This window comes from Neovison vison, chromosome 2 (genome assembly GCF_020171115.1).
Source record: "Neovison vison isolate M4711 chromosome 2, ASM_NN_V1, whole genome shotgun sequence".
In the NCBI taxonomy this organism is placed as follows: Eukaryota; Metazoa; Chordata; class Mammalia; order Carnivora; family Mustelidae; genus Neogale; species Neogale vison.
This window is the reverse complement of record NC_058092.1, coordinates 210,158,415-210,173,290: the sequence shown is the minus strand read 5'-3', so window position 1 is coordinate 210,173,290 and position 14,876 is coordinate 210,158,415. Positions and strand designations below refer to the sequence as shown.

Genomic DNA, 14,876 nt, shown 5'->3' with positions numbered 1-14,876 from the left:
AGCTCACAACCCACAACTGTTTAGTCGGCTGTAATCCTGGCTAAAGTTCACTCTTTGGGAAATCCAACGTGGGGGGTGGTTGCTGCTGGAATGTATGTGGCTGGGACCCAGTATCCCAGCCCAGACAGCAAGCTCTGCTGGGGCCCTGAAGAGAGCAAGCAGCCAGGGGAATCCGGAATCCCCAACCCCCAGCTGTGCCAGAGAATGGAATGTGCTGCTCTGGGGTGTTGAAACAGACCCAACCAAGGGGGGTGGTGCTGGGGCGGGGGAGCTCCTGCCACAAGGCTGTCTCTGTTCCTCTGGACGCTGAGCCCACTTTGCTAGGGCTTGGGATGGGCAGGCCACTCCTGTTAGCTCAGTGGGTCAGAAGATCCTGGAACTGGTGTGGGCAAGGCAGAACAGAGGGGAGTGAGCCAGGATTGTATGTTCACCCAAAGTTTCTCTGATAATGCCTCTTCAAGCACCTGTGGCACAATTCACACCCCAGTTCCATGGCTTACTAGCTACATGACCTTGGGCAGATTACTTAACCTCTCCAGGCCTTTGTTTTACTCATCAGTGAAATGGACTTAATAACAGAACCTAGCTTTTGGGAATGTCTTGAGGTTTAAAAAAGAATGACAAGCTCAGCATGTAGGTGTTGGGATGCCTGGGCTGCTCAGTCGGTTAAGCCTCTGCCTTCAGCTCAGGTCATGATCCAGGGTCCTGGGATCAAGTACTGCATTGGGCTCCTTGCTGAGCGTGGGTCCTGCTTCTCCCTCTGTCTGCAGCTCTCCCTGTTCCTGTTCTTCGTCTCTTACTCTCTGACAAATAAATAAAATCTTTTCCAGAAATTAATAAAGAACATCCAAGATACATAAAAGAAAAGTAAAGTAAAGTAAAGTAGGTGTTATCATGATCTCAGAGCCTGCCACCAGCTACAAGATAGATGCTGGAGCCAGGACCTCTCAAAAGTGGTGCCAGGAAGGTTCCATGAAGACAAGGGCATGAAAATGAAGCTTCGTTGGGCTTTAACCCTGAGGGCCAGGAGATCGACGGCTACAAATCCTGAAGACCCCCGAAACCAATTCAAAGTCTGCCAGGGCTCACCACAGATTGCCCCCATCCCTACCAAACCACAAAAAGATCAATCAACGTAAGCCAGGCTGTTGGGTGCTGGCTGTGTCCCAAGTCTGTCCCAGTGGGGACCAGAGCTGGAGCACAACCCAGCTACTATTCCTCCCAATGGGTGCCAAAGAACAAACTGGAGGCATCTTTTAAATCAGGCATCCAATTCTATTATGAGCAGTCTGCCGTCTCAGCCACCACACATCCAGTCCTCTCCAAACTGTGGACCCCCGCCAGCTGCAAGACACAATCCACCCTCCACAGCTTCATTTTCTCGGTGGTACCTGCACCTGCAAGTTGCCATTCCCCAGCCTGCTCTCACTGAGGCCCTCACACACACTGCAATGGGACAAAGAGGTGGCCCTCTGGCTTCCTTTCGGTGTGAAGACCCATCCAAGACCCCACGATAAAACCTGTACTCCCCGAGCCCTGGTAGCCTGTGTCCCAAAGGCTACTCGTGCCCCAGACTACTTCACCAACATTAAGCATCATTTTTGTTTTTCCCCAAAATAAAACAGTATTGTCTCTGCTTTTTCAAACTACACTCTGGCCTCAGATTCTTTCCTGAATAATAATCTAAGATTAGCCTCTGGTTTAAAAACACATAAACCAAAAATTGTTCTAGGCCATCTGGGACAGTCAGATTGCCAGAATGGCAGGAACAGGCTGGCCTTTGAAAATCACTTCCTGTGCCCCAGGGCCCGTGCTCCATGCCTGGAGTGGATGGTCTCAGGAACTCCTCACAGCAGCCCTGTAAGGTACAGATCAGTATCATGCACTTTACAGAGGAAAGTAGCACAGAAAGGCCTGGGGGCAAAGCCCCGTGGCAATTCACTCCAGCGTAGCTGCCACTGATGGCAGAGGAAGGCCAAGTATGGGACTTGCCACAGCAGTGCCTACTTCTGACTGCCAACAGACTGGCCCTGGCTAACACAGGCTGCTCCTGCTCTGAAGAAGGCGCTCCCTCTGACACCGTGGGGAAGATGCCTCTTCAAATGGATGTGCTGTCCTTCCCAAAGTGAGGGGCTGGCCTGGACGACTTCTGAGCAGCCTTCCAGCTGAGCCACCCAGGACATGTGCCATGCACAAAAGCGCCTGTGCCGCCCCAGCTGCCTCTCCCTTGGGCCTGCACCATCGCTGCTGTCCTTTGGTTCCAAGGCCCCACTTCCTCCAATGTCTTTACTGTTCCTCTGGACCCAGGCTGCTGAGGCCACTTTGATACTTTTTCAAGAGAACATTGTCTTCTGTAAAAACTGCCAAGAAAAGGTCCTGCCAGCTTCCCTGTCTCTCGAGGCCCCTTGGGGCTGCTGGGGCTCCCCCATATTAGAAGTCCCATCTGGACCAGGCCACCGCCTCTGCGAGCTGTGCGGGCATGTGGCCATAAGAACACGGCTGTGACCTAACCTCAGCTCTGATGCAAGGTCTCTCCTGCCGTCCTCGCTGCCCCAGCGCTCCGTCTGGAAGACATGGCTCACAGCCAGCTCTAGTCTGCAAAGTACCTTGCCAAACCTTTCACTGCCCCTACTCAGCTTCCCTTGGCCTCAGTGTCCTCATCTATAAAATGGGGGTGAATAGTGCCTACCTCATAGGACCATGATTAGACATAAATAAAATGATGTGTATAAAGCACTCACCACTGTGCCTCGCACCCAGTACACACCCCACAAACTCTGCTTTCAGAGAACCGCTTATCTGCCCTGTCTCACAGCCAATCCTCTTCTGGCTGGCTCTCAGCCTCTAGAGCGCCGATCCTTTTTTGCTTTCTAAGAAGGATTAGCTAAAATCCTTCCGTTCTAAAGCCTGTACTGCTTAGTGTTTGACTAGTCCTGGTCCTAACCCCCAACTGCTCACAATCTGGTCACAAGACAGAGACTCAAGTCAATCCGACAAACAGGACAAACACGTGCTGAGCCCCGCCTGCATGAGGCACAGAGCTCCACCCCCCACCCCCCCTGCAGACCCTCGGACATCAGCCTCCACACCCCCTCCAGCCCTGTCCTACAGGCACAGCGCAGGCCTGCAAACTCAGCCCAGGGCAAGTCTGGCTCTCTAGCCTCACAGAGAGGGTTAGCGCAAGGACCAGGACAAAAACGTCAGAAGCTTGAGGGCCTTTTTATTGACAATTCTCCATATACACAGAGATCTTTTTTGTTCCTCTCCAGTGTAAATAAAGCACAGAGTATTTAACTCTCATCTGTTAACAAAGGAGCCCAAGGAAGGGGGTACACCAAGGCCTGCCTGGTTCCCCAGGGACTTGCCCCTCCCTGGTCTGTCACAAGACCCTAGCTGCCCAGCCCTAAGTAGCCCCAGAAAGCTAGCCTGGGGCAGTCTTGTCTCCCCAGCCTGCCTCCTCGGACACCTGCTCAGCCTCCTATGGGTCCTGGGTCCCCAGCAGCCCATGACTCCAGGGAGGCATCCTGGGACAGAAGCACCCCCTCCTCTCCATCCCATTCCTTGGGGCACATGTTCCCAGGAACCATGCAATAAATAAATAAATACTTCAAAAAGGCAGAGCAACTCCAGGGGACAGAAAGGATGCCCGAGCCAGCTCAAGGCTTAGGGAGAGACGCTGGTGCCCTAACAGTCCAGAAGTGAACATTAAATTATTGAAGAGAAGATGGGGACTTCAGGTGGCCTTCATCCCTAAGTGAGACTGTCCTGCTGAGGAACAGCATCAGAATCAAGGACCTAGCCCAGAGGGATCCTACACTTCCCAGGCCCCCAAGGGTCAAGGGCTTCAGGACCTCTGCTCTCCCTGCCTGTCTCACACTCCATGGGACAAGGGGCCAGGGAGGCAAAACATAACTCTGGGCCAGAGGAGGGGTACCTGAGGCTTTGAGCAGGAGAAGTAAGAGTGATCTGAACACCTGGCATCTACCCAGTGGAATGTCACCAGGGTAATATGTGGGCTGAGACTCTGCAAGTCAAGGTCTCTGCAAGGTGAGTCTGATGTCCTTTGAGCTGCTGGGGGTTCCCTATGTTTTGCTCCACTTAATACTAAAGGATTCTGACAGGCCCTCCTAGATACGGCCTCCTCTGGGAGAACATGGAAACTTCAACCCTGTTTCTGGGACTTTTGGTCTTACTAGCTCTGGCCATACACCTTCTGGTGGATAAACAATGAGATGCTGATGCCTGAAGGGACATTCAAACAGCAGAGTTGGGCCATGCCATGCCTAAGCCCTTCTGCAGGCTCTCAGAGGCCAAGGGACTGGCCCAGGAACAGCAAAAGCAGAATCTCTTCTCCCCATCTCTGATCTGTGGTCTCCTAGAATTGTGAGGTGTGGAGAAACGCCTGATGCTCAGAAACCCCTAGAGACCAGGCCTAGCTCACTACTGCCCTCTAGTTTATATTCCCCGCCCAGCTCTGAGTCCACTAATTCAGCACAGGACAGAGGAGGGCAAACACGCCGGGCCCTCCAGGGACTCCTCTAACCTCTGGGTTTTGAGAACTGCCATTTACTAGCCGTTCGCAAGAGGGGGAAGCAGCTCCAGAACCCAGCTGGAGACAGCAAGGAGAGGGAAGGGAAGCCTACCTAGCGTTCAGGCCACATTTGCCCAGCATACACCACATGGGGCTAGGGATAGGAGAGTGAGGTCTGCTGCTGGTCCCAGGGACCGACGCCCACTTTAGACCCCAGTCCCTCTTCTCACTTGCTCAAGGTCTGGTTACACGAGGCACACACAAACACAGTCTCTCTCTGGGCTTCGGGGGCTGAAAAGGAGGAAGAACTTGGTGAGACGCTTCCTCATGTCCTTTGGTTCATGACCCCCAATACTACTACCACTTCCCAACCCCCAATGTCCCACACAAGCCACCCACCACCCAGCCCACATCCTCGCTAACCCAGCTCCCTAGCCTCCCCTCAGACTCCACTTTCCATGGGGAATGGGGACTTTAGGAGTGACCACAGCAACAGCAGGCCTCTCCCCCAGGTGCCCTGCATTAGAAATGATTTTGGCACCAACAAAACACCACTAAAAAGTTCTTTAAATAAAATACCAGAAGAAAATTTTCCAATATGTTTTAACAGTGGTTATCCCTAGGTAGTAAGATTATGGATTACTTTTTTCTTCCTTCTTCTTCTGTATGATAATCTCCAAATCGTCTAGAATGAGCATATGCTACTTGCATGACCAGAGAGAAAACCAGAAAAGCCTCAATTTCAGATTACAGCACATTAGAGGCAGTGTGCAGAACATGCTCCCACTACTTGTAGACCCTGCATGTGTGTCCGCATTTACCCTCGTGCACATGAATCCCTTCCTTTATCTGTATCTTTTGCTTACAGTGAGTCTGTACTGCTTTTTCATTTTGTTAAAAGTGTTACCGAGTTTATGAGTAAAAGAACAAAATTCAGCACAGTGGTTTCCTCTGGGGAAGGCAGGGCGGTGCTGGGGAGCCTGGGTGGGGGGCGGCTACTGCAGTTTTTTAACTTCAGCGAAGCAGCCACAGATATTCAGTATTATGTCTAATAATTTAAATACATTAAATATATTCTTTAGCACACATAAAATACTTTGGTGTTTTGTTTGTTAAAGGACAGTGGAGATGTTTCTCCAGGGAAGACAGGATCCCTAGTCCCCCTGCCTTCTCATTGGCGCCTTGCTCCTTTTCCACACTGCAGCAGCCCTTGGAAGATGCAGGAACCAGCCAAGCCCTCCCAATGCCCTGACCCCTGGCCGCCTGCCCCACTCACCTGTGGCCCCCATGGAGGACTTGGGCACCTTGAAGGAGCAGCACCGAGAGCAGAAGCTGTTTCCACAGTTACTGCAGCTCCGCTGCAAAGAGCCATGGTCAGTATCAGATGTGTCACCCACACCCAGAGTCCCCCTCCCTCCCATCAACTGATCTCACCCAAGGAACCTGGGACTATCATAGGAATGGGGAGGTGCCCAAGTGGGGCAGGAGAGAACAAACATGACATCCAGTGGAAGACTGGTGAAGGTGTGGGCACAGGGACAGCAGATCCCCGCTCACCTGAGCAAACCTCAGACCCCAGGCCCAATGTGGCCCAATGACTCCCCACCACTCACTCCCCTGCTTCTCATCCCAAATCCCCACACACATATCCTCAGAGAGACTCACCCTCTTCTTCAGCACTGAGAAGGTGGCCGAGCAGCCCGTGCAGTTCCCTGACAAACAGAGGCAGCAGTTCAGCCTTGACCTAGCCCAGGGCTCTCGACTCTCCCCTGCTCCTGGCTCTTCTAAATGGGACCACTCAGAATGGCAGCCCAGCCCAGACACCATAGCTGGGAGCAGTGAGCAAGGGAGCAAAGTCCGGGGCACCAGGGAGCTCAGTCTGTTAAGCAGCTGCCTTCAGCTCAGGTTATGATCCCACAGTCCTGGGATGGAGTCCCACTTCGGTCTCCTTGCTCAGTGGGGAGTCTGCTTCTCTCTCTACCCCTCCCTCCCACTTGTGATCTCTCTCTCTCATGCTCTCTCTCTAAAATAAATAAATTAAATCTTCAATTTTTAAAAAAAAAGGGAGCAAAGTCCAGATCTGGAGACAGAAAGGGACTCAAACTAAGAAGGAAATGCCCAGGTGCCTGGGTGGCTCAGTTGGTTAAGTGTCTGCCTTCGGCTTAGGTCCTGATCTCAGGGTGCTGGGATCGAGTCCCACATCAGGCTCTCCACTCAGTGGCAAGTCTACTTCTCCCTCTCACTCTGTGATCTCTCTTGCTTTCACTCTCTCTCAAATAAATAAATAAAATTTAAAAAAAAAAAAGGAAAAGAAAACGAAAACAGAAGGAAAATTCCGATGGTCCCTGAGAATCCATGTCCCCTATACACAGCTGCCGGTTCATGAGCCCTCCCAGGACTTAGAGGCCCCACCTACAGGTCCCACCAAAATCGAAAAGCATCCTGCAGAATCTGAAATCACACCAAGCTGGGGGGGACCTGACAGGTATCCTTCAGAGAAGGCAGATCCAATGAGCTCAGATGAAACCTGCCTGACACGACCCTCTCCTAAGTGTCTCTTAACAAATAGTCTGCCCACAGGTAATGCAGAAATGCCTAGCACCCCAGACTCCTGCTTCCTGTCATCTGAAGATTCCGGGAGAGGAGCTCAGAATCAGGCACCTTCCAAGACAACGTGCAGGGCAGGGGCACAGACACTGAGTGGTGGGCAGGACGGAGCAGGGAAGGGCCACAAGAGATTCCACCCAAACCACCACCCACATGATGCTCAAGTTTCCAGACCATGCCATTAGAGTCAACAACAGCTTAGCAAGTGCATGGGAGGAGGCAAGGGGTGCAAGAAGAGGAAGGACAGGCAGAGAGGGAACCAACCAACAGTTCTTTCAGAGGCCGCTGTGCTCACCACCCACCCATGCTCCCAGGAAAATTACATACGGAAAAGGTGGCCTACAGCAAAGACACAGTCTACAGAAGGGGGCACGTGCCAGTGAATGAAGGGAACCAAAAGGCAGAGGCAAACTGAGGCCTCAGAGAGGAAAGGCCGCACTGTGTCTGATGGCTTCACCAAGCTCCAGGGAACAAAAGCAAACCCTGAAGAGACCAAGAAAGGTTCCAAGGGCTATCCCCAGGAACCCAGGCTATGGTCTGAGGCAAAAATCTCCATGCAAGCAGCAGGGGAGAAAGCCTGGGGGTCCACGGTGGGCATGAAGATGCTCCCGAAAGGGGATACAGAGCCTAGCCCTGGGACTGTGGGCCCAGAAGGAAGCTGAGCTGGGTCCTGAAAAGACCTGGGAGTGGATAATAAGGCTACTGGAGTACGTGTATACAACCTGAGGCCCAAAGGCCTCCTGCAACCTGGCCAGAGCAATTAGGAGCTTCAGGAAGCACCACTAGGCCTCTTGAACTACCTGTGTGGCCAGGTATGGAGCCCCGGGCCTCACCTTCAAGCAAAGGCCCAGAGGTATATTGACAGCTACATGTGGTCCCTTCCTGTCCCACCAGAACCTCCTGCAGCCCTTGCTACAGGACACTCCCTGTGTTTAAGGAAAGATGGGTCCACCCAAGCTAGAACAAGGAGAAGCCTGAGGCCAAGGCATGTAAAGTGAATGCCATTGCTGCCAGTTAGCTCCTGGCCTCTGGACAGCATAGCAGGGGCTGCTGCCCTGATGCCAAACCAGCAATCAGGCTACTCTAAAACTTTGTCCCCCACACAAAGAATGTGGGCAAAGCAACCCACCTTGGGGTACCCGGGCAGCTCAAGCAGTTAAGTGTCTGACTCTTGGTTTAGGCTCAGGTCATGATTTCATGGGTCGTGAGATCAAGCCTCTCCCTCTTTCAAATAAATAAAAAAAAAATCAGGGCACCTGCGTGGCTCAGTTGTTAAGCATCTGCCTTCAGCTCAGATCATGATCCCAGTGTCCTGGGATTAAGCCCCCTCCCCATGCCCTGTCAGGCTCCCTGCTCAATGGGAAGCCTGCTTTCCCTCTCCCACCCTCCCTGTTTGTGTTCTTGCTCTCACCGTGTCTCTCTGTCAAATAAATAAATAAAATCTTTTAAAAATAAATAAATAAATATTTTCTATTTTAGGTTTTATTTATATACTTGAGAGCGAGAACATGAGTGGGGATGGGGTAGGCAGAGGGAGAGGGAGAAGCAGACTCCCTACCAAGCAGGGACCCCAATGCAGGGCTCGATCCCAGGACCCTGAGATTATGACCAGCACTTAATCAACTGAAACACTTAACTAACTGCGCCACCCAGGTGCCCCACTAAATAAATCTTTTAAAAAATGAAGCAATCCATCTCTGCTTCTCCTTAGCAAAGGGGACAAAGGCACGGGGCAGAGGATTGGAGCCACTCAAAGACTGACACTCAGGCCCAAGTCCAGGATGGAACATCAGGGCCAAGGATCCCAGGGCAGCCATGTGGTCTGGTGAAACCAACATGTACTCACTGCACAAGCCTAAGCCAAGGAGGGCTTAGGATGCTGACACCAGCTCAAAACAGGTATATGGAGGAGAGCAGCCCTGTTCCCTTCCAACACCTACCAACTCTCCCTGCCCCCACCCTCAGCAAAAGGCCTGACTCACCATGTAATGATGCCACGGGAGCAGGAAGGAGCCTAAGATTTCGTGGGCCCTGCCAGGGTAATGGTCAAAGAGCCTCTGGGACAGAGCAGGGCCACAAAGAAGCCCCTGAGCAGCCTGTCCTCGTCTGTCCCTGTCCCCGCCCTCCACGGGCAGCCAGAATGGAGTTGCCCTGAATGTGGCTCACCTCCCCCTAGCCTGTGGGAGCCAGACCCAGGAGCAGAGCTGCTGCACCTGCCCTCACAGCAAGGAGTCTGAGAACATCTCAGGAAGAGGACATCGAGCAGTCTTAAAGAATGGGAATTAAGAGAGGCTTACCAAAAAAGCAGCATTTTCTGCCCTTGCCAGCCTCATGTGAACCTGAAAGGCCTTTACCCAACCCTGCTGGGATTACCTGAACCAAAAACCAAGTATTAAAATAAGACATAGGGACGCCTGGGTGGCTCAGTGGATTAAAGCCTCTGACTTTGGCTCAGGTCATGATCCCAGGGTCCTGGGATCCCGAATCGGGCTCTCTGCTCAGCAGGGAGCCTGCTTCCCCACCTCCCTCACCTGCCTCTCTGCCTACTTGTGATCTCTATCTGATGAATAAATAAAATCTTTTAAAAAATAAAATAAAATAAGACATAAAACCAGAGGACTTCAGACACTAAGGCAAAGGGAGCATTATGAGTGAGGAAAAAAATACAAGAACACAGGAGCCACATCAAATGGCTTGGATTTGAGTCATAGCTCGACCATTAACTGGCTGAAGACATAAAGCAAATCACTTTTTCTCACCTGAGGTTACTCACCTGCAAATGAGAACGTCTAAAGGCCTTGACTTAAAATTCATACACATGGATGAATCATATGCTACAGCAAGAATACGATTCTTGCATAGTGTCACTTGGAACTTCTGGAACCCAGATGCTCCTAAGCCCCTAAGAACTGCCTGTCCCTATTGCATCTACCATCTGGACTAGATGAGACCGTGTACATGCAAGTGCACTGAACACAGTGCCCCGGAGAAGTCTGTGATCACCACAAACAAAAGGGAACTGGAAATGACTGGGGTGCACTCACAGAGCAGAAAGAAAAAGCATGCCCAGGACCTCTAATCCTGGAGAACAAGGGCCCTGGTGCCACAGGGGCAGGAAGGCAGGCCCCTGGATGCCCTGGGCCAAATTCCTCAAAAGAACCCCAGGGCTTCTCCCAGGATGCAGACTCTAGAACTCACTCCCACCGAAATGAACAGCATAGCCGCCCCATCCTCCTGGAGGCCAACACCAAGCACAAGCAAGGCTCTTCCTCCAGACCAGCATGACCCCCAAGTCACCTGCTCTCTTCAGCCAGAACTTTATCTGGCTCAGCAACTGCTCTCCCGGTCTGAGCCGGGTTTCCCACCATGCTAATAGCCATGTCTACCTTTCTCCAAAGCTGCCTTCCTTGAGCCACCCTGACCCTCCCAGTAAAATAAGGACTGATCAGTCCACAAACTTGGCTGAGGAGAAGGGACCTTGGGATTCTATCATGTGCAAAGGAAGATACTTTTTGCTTCAACTTGTTTCATGCCGGACAGGAAAGATCCAGACAAGCTGCTAGGCACCTGCGGGACGGACCAGGACCCCTCATGTTCACACCCCCCTTACTAAGCAACTTACTGTGACCCAGCCAGCACTGTGCTACCACTTAATAAGCATCACCAAATTAGAGACCTCCAAGAACCCCATGAGATAAGAACTGGTATTACTGCCATTTCTTAGAACGGGAACCTGAGGCACAGAGAGGTTATATCGTTTGCTCAAGGACACCCAGAAGAGCTGAGATTTACCCCGGGGCAGTCAGATGCTACATCTTGTTCTCAGCCATCCTGCCACACTGCCTTCTGGGCCTCTGCCTCAGGATGACACCACTCTCCAATCCTGGAGTGGCGTTTCTGGAACAGAGCGCCTCAACTTCCTTCAAGTTAACGTTCAAGGAGGATAGAGGAACAAGAAGGAATGCAGACTCACCCCCTTGGCAGTGCCACTGTTTGTCTGCTACCCTCCCCGGGGCCCGGGCACATGGCGTTACTCCTTACTCTCATCACAAACCAGTACCCACAGTTCCCAAACTCTGGCCCCACGACACCCACGCAGCCCCCTTCCTCAGGCCTGGCCGTACCGAAGTTGTTGGAAGGGCAGCGTTTGCGAAGCCGCTCCGTGAGCCGGGACACCTTGCTGCGCAGTACCTCATTCTTGCTCAGAAACCCGTTGTCCTGTAGGACCAGCTCGTCTTCCACTGGACATGGGGCACCTTCGTCATCCTCCTGTGGGAACAGCTGCTTCCAGTCCTGCCCACCTCGTGGCAGGGCTCCGGGAGCCACGTGCAGAGGCCCCCAGCACAGCATACCCCACGAAGCATGGGGCCAGCCGGCTCGGTCAGCCTCCCCCTGCCCAGTCCCTGCCCGCCTCACCAAGGCTCCTACTTACCAGCACCACCAAGTGAGTCTCCTGCCTCCCAAGGTGTGCGGGAGAAGGAGAGAAAACAGAGGTAGACAGCAGGAAGGACGCCACCAGGAGGGGTCCCACAGGCCAAGGGAAATATAGAAGTGCCCCTGAGTTCTGTCTGAGCGCACCACAGAGGATGACGTCCACAGAGGCCCCCGGCGGAGGAGCCCAGCATCACATCAGCTTGAGAGAAGCTGGGTACTACGGTTTCTCAAACTGGGTGAGATAATTCACTAAAAGTAGCTCATGATTTCAATAGAACAGAAAATATCCCTTAAAATGTATTTTCAGAAAACTTTTGCTCCATTTAAGTTTTACACATTTTGCAGACATAAGTGTGAACTAGGCCAAGATGTAAAATGTGTTCGCTACTGTGGGTCAGGAACAAAAGAGCCCGAAGGCCCTGGCTGTCCTCACTCCCTCCACCACCGCCCCGAGATGCACAGTCTACAGTGGCATACTCAAGTCTGGGAGAAATCATTAAGCAGCTGAAAATGTAAATGCGGATGTGGGTGAGGCTGAGGTGAGAGGGAAGTGGGCTAGGGTAAATCACAGGCCCGGGGCAATGCACAAGACCCCTTTACAGAGATAGGGAAATGACGTCCTGCTCTATGGAAATGCAACAGCACAGCTGTGACAACAGCCACCACATAGGCACTCAGTGACCGGGGACAAGGAGGGTGGGGGCAGGGAAAGGGGACAGTCACTCCTCAGCCACACTGACCACTGCACACTTGGGACTACCAGAGCTGCTGACTGTTCAGAGAAACTGAAAATCCAGACTCATCACTGAAATCTATCCATTTGTAAATGTTTTTAAATCTTGGATGCCAAATAAAATGCTTCTGCAACTACCAGTTTGAATCACTGTCTTAAAATCGGGAAGATTCTGACCTAGCCCTTGGCCTGCAACCACTTTCTCCAGCTTCCCCCCTAGTCTACCCCGCCAAAGAGACATCTTTCGAATCTCATTCTGCATAAGAGCAGTGAAAGACCTGGGCCAGTGCCCTCCCCAAGTCTGCCTGCCCCACAACCAAGACACCAAGCCCAGAGTCTCCAGCTTAGCTGGTAAATGATCCAGCCCCCGATACAGGGTACTTCCCAGAGGCTTCCAGAGCCATCCTTGCCCTAAGCACGCATGACAGAGGAGTAGGTCAGTCAGAGAACGGAAGGAAGCTCAGAGGTACCCTTTCATCCAGCGAGCTCTAGCTCACAAGTTCTGGCTTCTCATCTGGATAAAGAGAACTGAAAAACCTGGATTTGGGATGTTAGAAGCCACCCAGCTCCAGACCAGCTGGCTTCCCGCCTGATCAGTAGAGAGTGGTAGGGAAGGGCCACCCACCTCAATCGCATCTTTGAACTCCTCATCGGGCTCAGCCTCCTCAGCCTCCTCCACACTGCCGGGCGTGAGGTCCTGGGAAGAGAGACTATTACAGAAGGAGAGGGGAGCCCTGCCCCCAAGGCAGAGGCCACCAGCTCCCTGGAGCCAACACCCAGGTTCCCTAAAACATCCATTCCTGCCCCAGGGGAGATGGCACACATGCGAGAAAGAAGGAGGGCCCTCTCTGACCTAGAGGGACAGGGACCTGGGCCCAAGACCACAGATGGCCCCACGGTGGCTGCACAGCTCAGGTGCTAGAACCACAGGGCCTGGTCTGAGTCCTGCCTCCCCCCCAACACTGGCACAAGCACTCTGGGCCTCAGCCTTCTCCCATGCAGCAGCAAACCCTCTCATTCTCAGAAGCAACCTACACCTCACCCAGTAGTACCTCTAAAGTCCTTACATCAGCAGAGTAAGCATTCAACAAAGCAAGCAGTAGCTGTTATCATTATGCTTATCATTATTAAACATTTCTGAGAAAAGGAGGCCAGGGAAGCAGCAGGAACTGTGAAGAGGCCAGGAACTCCGGGGCATGAACAAGTTGGGAACCAGAAAGCGCCATCCGCTGCCTTCAGGAGGCTCTACCCTCTGGTGGGGGGTGCTCACCTCTGTGGGCGTGGGTGCAGGTGTGCAGTCCCGCACAGCACACTTTTCTCCAGCCTCCAGCAGTACCGGGCTCTCAAAAACACTGTCTTTCTGCTTGGGGTTCAGCCGCTGCTGCAGACGTGCCCTGTACTCAGACACCACTGCCCAGGGCAAAAACAGAGTGGGGGGCATAAACAGGATGGAATGAGTGGTGCTCTGGGGATCCCCCCTTCTACAGGTAGCTGGCCTCTTGCACCAGCCTGCTCTCAGCTGCAAGAAAGTCACCCTCCTAACTCTGAACAGATCACCTAACCTGAGCCTCATAAGCAGAACAGGGCTACCCCACCCACCCCATTAGACGGCTACAGAGGGATTAAATGCACTGTGTTGGATGAATTACGGCTTCAGTAACTAATCACCCAACTACAGGAAGGCAAACAAATACAGCAATCAACCAAACACGTGTGCAAACCCGGGCTTCTGTGGCTCAGGGCCTCTCCAGACTGCCTCCCCGCTTTAGAAGCTAGACGGCAGACTAGAACTCCGGGATCACTCGAAGTAGCCCCTCCAGGTGGCTGCATCCCAGGATGCGGATGGTAACACTGGGAAAACATCCCTCCCTCATCTCCCAGAAGCCACCACATCACATAAGTAGGGATTCACCAGTCTTGGAAAGGGAGAAGGACCCCCCACAGTAGCAGCCTCCCCTGGATGCCCCCTGACATCTCAGATGCAGAGCCCAGGAGCCCTCCCAGAAACTACCCTGGTGTGGTGCTGCCCCCTTGTGGAAGGCACAGCAAACGATGATTAGCTGGAGGGCCCGACAAACCCGGGAGCCTAACCTAGCCCCCAGAGCCTGAGCCTCTGCTGAGATGTCCAAGCTGTCCGAGGCTTACCTCGGAAGAACTCCACATTCCCCAGAAAGAGCGTGCTGTTTAAAAGGGCAAGGACCCAGCACAGGGGCAGCAGATAAAGCATGCAAACTGTGCCCAGAAGAGCCCCATAGAACCTGCAACGAAAGAGAGGAACCACAGTGTCAGAAACTCCTAAGATCAGAAGGAAATCACTCTGGAACACAGCCACTCGGCAACGGGCACACTTCATAAACATGACATCTGCTAATCAAACGAGTGGGTGAGATTACATGGTGAGTTACATTTCTACTCTCAAAATATTTTTACCACACCTAAAAGGTGACTAAACAAAAGCAGTACATCCCAGCCCACAAGTTCACAGGCAGGCCTACACACAAGAGCCTCAGAGGCTCTCCCCGCTGAGCAAGGGGAGCAGAAGCTCCCTGCCCTGACAAATCCCTGCAGGGC

The 14,876-nt window shown here is 52.6% G+C and overlaps 1 protein-coding gene across 9 annotated transcripts in view; it reads right to left on the bottom strand.

Moving 5' to 3' along the window:
* Positions 1 to 14,876, bottom strand: part of ZFYVE27 (zinc finger FYVE-type containing 27) — a 49,880-nt gene that overhangs the window by 24,467 nt on the left and 10,537 nt on the right. For 4 of the 9 annotated variants that reach the window (XR_006383345.1, XR_006383346.1, XM_044240260.1 and 1 more), the window contains 7 exons: positions 14,451 to 14,563; positions 13,576 to 13,715; positions 12,931 to 13,002; positions 11,571 to 11,591; positions 11,263 to 11,407; positions 6,197 to 6,243; positions 5,808 to 5,889 (listed from right to left, as the gene is read on the bottom strand). Coding sequence is in view for 7 of the 9 variants with exons in the window: in XM_044240260.1 (XP_044096195.1) it covers positions 5,808 to 5,889; positions 6,197 to 6,243; positions 11,263 to 11,407; positions 11,571 to 11,591; positions 12,931 to 13,002; positions 13,576 to 13,715; positions 14,451 to 14,563 (620 nt within the window). In the remaining 2 variants the exon portion in view is untranslated. Of the gene's footprint in view, positions 1 to 3,200; positions 4,823 to 5,807; positions 5,890 to 6,196; positions 6,244 to 11,262; positions 11,408 to 11,570; positions 11,592 to 12,930; positions 13,003 to 13,575; positions 13,716 to 14,450; positions 14,564 to 14,876 lie in introns of those variants that run through there. The other 5 variants (XM_044240263.1, XM_044240266.1, XM_044240264.1 and 2 more) reach the window with 3 other exon arrangements.